Source organism: Pecten maximus, chromosome 4, assembly GCF_902652985.1.
Source record: "Pecten maximus chromosome 4, xPecMax1.1, whole genome shotgun sequence".
In the NCBI taxonomy this organism is placed as follows: Eukaryota; Metazoa; Mollusca; class Bivalvia; order Pectinida; family Pectinidae; genus Pecten; species Pecten maximus.
The window spans coordinates 28,148,984-28,158,311 of NC_047018.1; the positions used below are offsets into that span (position 1 = coordinate 28,148,984).

The following is a 9,328-nucleotide window of genomic DNA, read 5'->3' on the forward strand; positions in this document are numbered from 1 at the left end:
GTACCTACAGAAACAGTAAGTGGACCAATTCGTACATCTCTGTACAATACTAATGTACAACAGAAACAGTAAGTGGACCAATTGTTACATCTCTGTACGATACTGATGTACAACAGAAAAAGTAAGTGGACCAATCGTTACATCTCTGTACGATACTGATGTACCTACAGAAAAAGTAAGTGGACCAATCGTTACATCTCTGTACGATACTAATGTACAACAGGAATGTAAGTGGACCAATCGTTACATCTCTGTATGATACTGAATTACCTACAGAAACAGTAAGTGGACTGATTGTTACATCTCTGTACGATACTGATGTACCTACAGAAACAGTAAGTGGACAAATCGTTACATCTCTGTATGATACTGATGTACAACAGAAACAGTAAGTGGACTGATTGTTACATCTCTGTATGATACTGATGTAGACTAATAAATGTATATGATAAAGGACATCTGGGCATCTTGTGTAATGATGATACTGCCCACTGAATATCCTATATATTGTTTACATTGTCTCCACTGACAACATTAATGAAATCCTCTACTGCTGTAGGTTTAAGGGCTCAGAGAACCAGTGTGCCCAGTACTGTCTCAAGTGTTGTATCTGTTGTCTATGGTGCCTGGAGAAATGCCTGAAATATCTCAATCAAAATGCATACACTGTTGTAGGTAAGTCAAACTTTCTATGTTTTATGTTTAAATCAATTTTGAACAATAGATTTGAATTCATTTCAAAGAAATTCATTTTTTCTTTTTAGATGATTCCATAAAGTTTTTATCTAAGCAGTATAATAGTACAACTTAGTGTTAATTGAACTAAGATTCATCAATAAGATAAGTTTATTTCTGGTTCAGGACATTTTATAGTCCTCTATTACAGATATTTATATACTTATATACATAACACATATCAAAAGCATGTACAAAAATACATTAAGATTAAATGTCAGTGTTTAACCATTAACATCAATATAAAAGTCTTAATGTAATTGGCATCTTCTCTCATTACAGCAATAAGAGGAACCAATTTCTGCTCATCAGCCAAAAAAGTAAGTTCCTGTCAGTGTTTTTGTAAGATCTTTTTATTTTTACTCCCCTTTCTGTATTTTTTTTTTTTCAATTTCCATGCCCTTTCACAATCAAAATTCTTACCAATTGGCCAGCACTTAGCAAACCTTGTACTGAACAGCCAAACTCTTATACTTGGTTTGAGATATCCCTGTCCATGGAATAGACCCAATTAAGATTCTAATAATCTTTCATAGTGTATTCATGTTGTGTAGTGTTGAATGTTGATCGGACTGTGGTGCTTGTGTTAATTTCTCGTTCCATTTGTTGCAGGCCTTTTTGACGTTATTCAATAATGCCCTGCGTGTGGTAGCTATTAATAGCGTTGGAGACTTCATTCTGATGCTGGGTAAAATTGGTGTGATGGCCGCCACTGCAGCTGTGGGCATCATCTGGCTCAAGGTCAGTAAATGTGAAAGGTTATATACCTGGTTCAAGATTTCATTTGGTAGAGTTGGAAGCTTTTAGGTTAATTACCCATTCATTCTGATTTAATTACCCATTCATTCTAACTGAAATCAGTATTTGAAACAGGGGGTCGTGATAGCTCAGAGCAAAAACCTCTTAACCTGAGGTGTGGTTTGTGGTTCAACACTCCATACCTGTTTTGGTGTCTGGAAGCTGAGAAATGGGCCAATCTGTGCTCTCATGTCTTTTCGCAAGACATTTTACTGTAATTGTTCTGGATGGCATCTGGGGGTCTTCCATATGTTATTCAGTGAGGTAGTCACCAACTACTACCAGGAGACCCAGCCTCAAAATGACCTTTTCATACCCTGGTGATAAGCATGCAAAAAAGTATCTTATTCTAAAACCTTGCAAGGAGTATTTTAAAGACAAAACAACTCAATATTAATTCTTGATTATAATCTATATGTTGACAGACTAGTATTGAATTTTTTTTTGTCTATGCTTCATATATACATTCTGAATTTTAGGAAACATCATTTTAGAAGTCTATAACTAATTAAGATCTTGCCAATTTGTAGAAATTGGAACCAATGTAATAGTTATCTCCCTTTACCATATTATCGTCTGGCCAAAGGAAGGTTTTATGGAAGTTTATCAAATAAACCTCTTGCAAAGTCCTTATACTTAATATGCACAACTTGTACCATGACATTGACAAGACAGTCAACAAGAAGTCATTCTTGATGTTATACATGTGTATATTTCATTGTAAATGAATGCAAAAATATGTCTCTGTCATAACAATTTCTCAACGATACTTGCATAAATGACTGGTGTATTTGATGTTATATATATATGAATATCTTAATTTGTACTTAGACTTGTTCAGGTCTTGATACATGACTCGGGACCTTTATAATCCATTCTTTGCAAACATTGATTTTACAGCAAAACCAGCTTTCAAGAATAAATTAAAGGGCCATAAAATGCTATCACAAGAATTACATCAATATTTGTATTTCAGGACAAGGAGGGCTTGCACTACTATCCTGTTCCGGTCCTTCTCACCTGTGTGTTTGCTTTCTTTGTTGCTCACTGTTTCCTGTCTATTTATGAGGTAAGGTGGTAAGGTTGATGAGTAAGGAGATTAATTCTGTTTTCTATTACTTGTGTCTCCTTGGGTTTCATGTAAAGAATTATGTGAAAGTCTACTGTCCTAATTCTCTATTGTCAGTTTTTGAATAACATGTTTGGCACACTGAATAAAATATGGGGAAAAAATATTATTTCAGAAGCTTTGATATCTGTGAATTTGTTTGATCGAGAAGTGAAAGTATATGTGTACATTAGAGTTTGGTTATGTTCATGCAGATGGTGATTGATGCAATCTTCCTGTGCTTCTGTGAGGATGTTGATATGAATGATGGCTCACCAGAAAGACGGTACTTTGCCAGCCAGTCATTACATGTAAGTAAACCCATGTTTCTAAAAATTAATTGTTTCTATGGATGCTTCAGTCACGTGTTAAAAGGGGGGTTCGGTGTGGGTGTGGGTGGGGGGAGGGGGGGATTTCTTAGCTGTCAAGTGACTTTTAATTTCTATATCATATAAGGATTTCGCTCCCATCTAGAAATGAAATCTTGCTGCTACTGAATGAAAGGTCTTATAAATACCAAGGAAATAAGTTGGTTATAAGCATAGCTCACTATACGTGTATAGAGAGTTATTTCTGGATAATATTTAATAATACATGTAAAAATAAACACTGATATGCTTCTGTCTAAATATTTGATGTTATTTAAAGAAATCATAAATGTTTGTTTACTACAAGTTTTGAATATGGTATCACTAGCAAATACACAATGCTGCCAGTGTACTTTTCATAATTAAAGTCAGGTGATATGGATACATGGTGACAAGACATTGTACAGTAATATTTCCATGTATCTGAATAACCTTGATCTTCATTACCATCAACATCACTATTTATAATACATGTGTATTTTCAAAAAGTGGGATTTATCATTTGAGATAAAAGTAAGCCTGATGGACACACGTCAGTATTGATACAGTTGTAAACATATCCAACTAAATTTTGTGTTGGAAGTTTGGCATCACTCAGGTGTGGAGCCTGCCAGAGGCCACTATTTATATGGTTAATAATTAGCGTTGTTATTTATCTGAGCGGCCCTAGAAATTGCTACACTATTGGAATTCATTCGTTACGTGAAATTCATTTAATATATTTGCAGTTTTATATACAAATGATAAGGCATCTTGCGGGGAATGAAAAACACTATGTTATAACTCTGAATTCATTGTAAGCATGTTCATCATAAAACATAAACCTGGTTTATTGTACAAAATGTTCATGGAATACAGACTACGACCTGTAGATAATCTTACAAGAAAATTTGTGTGGTTCAGTATTCTGAATGGCAGCCAATGTAGTCCTTATACTGTGTTTAAGATCTTTAAGATGACAATATACTGAATTTGAACTGCGCATTCACATAAAATGTGACACTTTCAGTAATATATGTAAAGTATCTATTAGTGAATAGATTCATGTCTATAAAATATGGAAAATTGAAAGTCATTAACTATGGCTGCTGATTTCATATGACATGACATCCTTTTGCAGAAATTCATTGAAGAAAGCAGTAAAAAGCTAAATGAGTTGACAAGGGAAGGAACAGCAGAGGAGACAGAACCAGCCAAGCTGTAACTATAGCAACAACAAATACGGCCTGATTTCACCAATCAAATTGGTGCAACTATTTCCAGGGATTTTATTCATAGAATGTCATCTTGATTGATTGACTGAAAAAATAAATACAAAGAAGCTTCTGAAAATTTTGAAAAGCTATGAACTTGCATAGAAAAGACATTGAACATTGTATTACAAAGATAAAAAAAAAACAACAAGAAATTGTCAGGGAAAAGTATTTTCTCTGTAAGTGTAATATGTTGCTGCTCTAGGATGGATGTTGAGGTGTGGCTGTGTGATTTAAATGCTGTCTGCTATAAACAATTTAAGAAATTGCTGAACAAATTATAAAGTTATATATTTTTTTCATATCCATGAGGAACAATATACTGACCATTTTTCATCATCACAAATCATAGGAAAGTAACAACCCAAGGGAGATAATTCTGGAGAAATAGTTAACAGAAAGGCTGTCATATATAACACGGACACAACTAAGTGCTGATTAAATGTACAATGATATGAGCTACATAATGTACCAACTACAGGTATTATCCTCATTTTTCAATAAACTTGTAATATTGCCAAGGTATAACTTTATTAGGAACATAATTTTGCCATAACTGCATATTTTTTGCTTTGTCCAAGTTAGACCTGGTTTGCAGGATTAAATTTTTCGCAACCGTGTCTTATAATAATTTACTTGTTCTTTATGTTTGTGATATATTTAAAGTCCATGAATACAGTAATTCAGTCTCTCTCTAGTGTTATATATAACGGTAAATATTTCTACCTGAATTATAGTTCACAAACTTCTATTTCCCTGTCAGGCAATACAAATCTGAATCAAGGTTGTTATTTTATGATACTTTTGTGACCTAGATGTCAGGTTGAATGTTGACAATCCAATCACTGTCAACACTGCTTTCTTATAGTTTTATAAAATCATATGTTAAATGAGACTGGCATTCTATTACATTACCTGTGGCCTTGATCATATTACAGGTGTATTAACAGGGGACACATTGTACTTGATTAATGTGTTTGCTGTTCTAAAACACAGACATGGCATTTAGAAATTTATATTATAGGTATATAGACAAATGTGACTAGTATGAATTAACATCAACTTGGTGCAGTTTAAAAGCAATGCTTACTTTGTTTATTTGATATAAGAACTTAAAATGACTCGGATGTATGCTGTATCTCCTATTTTGTTTTGTGTTTAATCCTGGGTTATAACAGTGTGAATACCATACTAAAATATGTGTGAGTTTAATGGATGTTTTCATCACCAGCCTGAATTGTTATGTGATTAACAGTGTTGCTGTACCTAGCTGTTCTAACAGTAAACACTAAATATATTTTGTAAAAAAAAAAAGCTGCTTTTACTTCTCCACAAATGAAAAAACTGCTTTGGTTTTCAGCTTCGTATTTGATTGTGATTTGTATATGGTAAATAAATGTCATTGCATAGGGGAAAAGATTGTGTAGCAGATTTATATATATTTTTCTTTGTTTTTTGTTTTGTTTTGTACACTTTGTAATCAAAGTATGAAAAAAGAAGTATGCCATGAATTGAGTAGCTTGTTACAGTTTTGATAGTTTTTGTTTAGAATGTTGTGGAATTTTTGTGGTTTAAAGTCTTGAAAATCATAGTGCCATGTAAATATTTTTTTTGTATTCTTTAAATTCATTTGTGCTGGTCTTAGTTTACTAGAATTTGCAAAGTTAATTTTTCATGAACTATTGTTACATTTATATTTATATTACCAGTGTAACTTTGTTTTTTCCTCGTAAATAATTATATATATTTGTTTGTATTTACCAATTCTATAATCTGTTTAGTTTTAATCAAAGTAATAAAATTATTACAGAACTATCACTGAGAATTTATATTATGTTGGGTATCAATGAGTATAAATATTCAATATTGACAGTTAAAAATGATTTGTTTTGTACCTGTTCACATTTGTTTACCTTTTGGTTGTTTTATAAAAATCAGAATTAATGAGTTTCATGTTGGGAACTTGTCAATTTGAGTTATCGTGTTTATCTAACGGGGGATAATATACAGATGTATTTCATATTGGATGAAAAATACAAGGGTTGTAGAACTTTTTTAAACTGTTTAAACTGTTTTGGTTAAGTAACAAGAGATAACACAACAAAAAATATACGTTTTTCTTTTGCTGATCTTTTTTTATTAAATTACCCGATAAGCATCTTCTTTTGAGGAAAGTATGAAACTATCAATTAAAGAGAGACTGTCTACCACAAACTGCAAACTTTTCCTCTCTTTTAAACACACTGGTTTGTAGCATTTTTTGTTATTTGTGATAGAATCCAGCCTGGACATTTATTATATGTTAAGTTTTTCATTCCAGCATAATGCAGTAATTGGTGCAAATTTCTGATTTGTAGTTCGGTTCATTTGAGTAATCATGAGATTATTAGTTTTTAATTTTACATTGCCCACAGGCCTTAGTGTGATTGTAATGTTTTAATTTTTATATCTATTCGTTGTCCATTACCTTTCACTTCAAAATCTTTACAATTCAAATTTGTCTGAGTATATTTTAACGAAATTTCAATGAGAGCATCTAGGGAACTTAATATTCCATGGTAAAAAAAGGGTTTAGTTTCCAACCAGCTGGGTATTAAAGGGAAACCTTCAAATAACTGTCCCTTAACACTGGTACAAATAGCTGTCCCTTTAGCACTGGTACAAATAGATGTCCAATTAAAATTAGCACTGGTACATAAAAACTGTCCATTTAAAATTAGCACTGGTACAAATAACTGTCCATTTAAAGTTAGCACTGGTCCAAATAACTTTCCATTTAAAATTAGCACTGGTACACATAACTGTCCCTTAAGCACTGGTACAAATAACTGTCCATTTAAAATAAGCACTGGTACAAATAGCTGTCCCTTTAGTAATAGTAATGGATTACTTTTATTTGAAATTGATTTGGAGCACCCTTTGACAAGATGGACTTAATGTTGTAAATGAGCTATGGATTAACTTGAAAATGTAGAGAAACGACTGCCAAATTTTCCAGACATGGTGATCAACCAAATTAAACTTGACCAGGATATGGAATGTTACATACAGAAAGAATTATGTCTCCTAGGGTACCATTATTTGGGGACTAAAAAGGGGAAATATTTGCAATGCAAAAAGTGGTGTTCTTTTTAGTGAAAATGTTACTGCTTCAATATTTGTTAATTGGTAATACATGCCCTTTAGGACTCCTTTAAGTGCACTATTCAATTTTTTACAATGGATATACATGTATGTTCCAAATACTATATAGAAATATGTTTAAATTTGCTCTGTTGCTTTTTTACACATCTTTTCATTGCATTGATTCATTTCGATTATTATTTTGATAAGATAATTTTACACTTTGATAACACTTACGTTGTATTATATTCCAAACTACTTGTTTCTATTTTTAGATTGGAATCCATGAAGTTTTCTATGCTGTCATTCATTATTTAGATACCAGTTATTTTCTCCTATCTCTATAAAAATAGATTGCTGACCTTTGTGACCTTTACTGTTACAAGGTCTCCATCAGGTAACTGCTTACACCAAAATTCAGTCATTGTTGAGTGACTCCAGCTAATGAAAATAAATATTCCTGAAAGTCTTATATGTTGCAAACTTTTTAAAATCAGAAGTTTACCAATGATACACCATACTTTTTTTTTTCTTCCAAAAGATGTCCCTAGTTTGATATGTTTGCTATATTTACCATTGGATTTGCATTATCGATATAGTGTTTTTCAAAAATGGGAGAAAGGAAGTTATCAAGGTAATATATTGAAACTTACCCTCAAATGTGAGACTTTTTTAGGTTCTCTTTATCCTACATACCTTTGTACAATATACACATTTTGGGTCACTGAGGCACTTTCTGGGTGAGGGAAGCTTGATCATTAAGCAATTTTGAAAGCTGCTGTACATTTGAGATTTAAAGGGAGAGGTGTTGCCTGTTATTGATAGTTTAATATGTAGTTTGTGGTACCCTAAGTTTACAGACTGCTTGTGTTATAGTAAAACTGTAATTATTTCCTCCTCTTTTGAAAAGAGACTAGAGGTATGAACTTAATACATTTTTATGCTTTTATATAGATCTGTTTCACCCATATATTTTCAATTTTGATGAGATTTTGTATGATTCGGGATATATATATATATGATATAATGAGTAATAAAGTATACTTGCTGATGAAAATATTTATTTTATTTCTAGATTTGACATTTGACAGAAACATTAATGTCATTTACTTATTCCCTTACAACAAGGATATAGGGATAGAATAAAGAAATGGCTATGAATGCAACATTTCCCTTAGACATTGAACCCCAGTGGTGTCAGTGTGTGTAATTGGTGTACTCAGTAGTATTCTAATTTTCTCCTGCAGGAGGTGGATTCGGATTATGAGGGGTCGAGGATGTGAATGGTTTGATATTCTTCATCTGGTAGTGAGTGTGTTTCAAGGTTGAAGTGTAATGCTACTGGACTGTCTCTGTTTTCTAATGTCCCATAGATGTTCAGCGATGCGGGAGCGGAATTCGTGTTTAGTTTCTCTGATGTATTGTTTGCATTTAGAGCATCTGATGAGGTAGACCAGGTTTTTGGTTGTGATGTTACCTCTTTGTTTGCGTGTATACTTTAGTTTGGTGTATGTGTTGACAAAGCATTTGCTTTTGTTCATGAAATGGCAGACATTACAATTGGGTTTGGTACAATCGATGATGGGGTTGGCGTAAGTGTCAGTAGAACGTGGTTCTCTAGGGATCCCTATGGAACTGTGCTCTGATCAGGCTGTTGGCAATCTTTATATAGGGATATGTTTGTACGAATGTAAGCAACCAAACAATGTCCTCACTCTTCTGACTTCGTTAATGATCTAGTTATCCTGAAAATTCATGCACTTACAATCATCATCTTTTGTATAAGTTCACAACCATCATCTTTTTAGCCAACCATCATCAGATGGTGGGCTATTCAAATCGCCTTGCGTCCGTGGTCCGTGGTCCGACAGGCAGCCATTTTGGATTTTGACAATTGAAGTTTGTTATCAGTATACCTCAGAAAGTACTAAGGGATCTTTCTG

At 33.0% G+C, this 9,328-nt stretch overlaps 1 protein-coding gene across 1 annotated transcript in view; it reads left to right on the forward strand.

Annotated features, from left to right (window-relative positions):
* Nucleotides 1-8,442, forward strand: part of LOC117325710 (choline transporter-like protein 1) — a 69,620-nt gene extending 61,178 nt beyond the window's left edge. Inside the window, 6 exon segments of the mRNA XM_033882132.1 lie at nucleotides 560-675; nucleotides 1,018-1,055; nucleotides 1,348-1,476; nucleotides 2,510-2,602; nucleotides 2,857-2,952; nucleotides 4,130-8,442. Of these exon segments, the coding sequence (XP_033738023.1) occupies nucleotides 560-675; nucleotides 1,018-1,055; nucleotides 1,348-1,476; nucleotides 2,510-2,602; nucleotides 2,857-2,952; nucleotides 4,130-4,213 (556 nt within the window). The 3' untranslated portion in view covers nucleotides 4,214-8,442.
* Nucleotides 8,443-9,328: the final 886 nt, after the last annotated feature.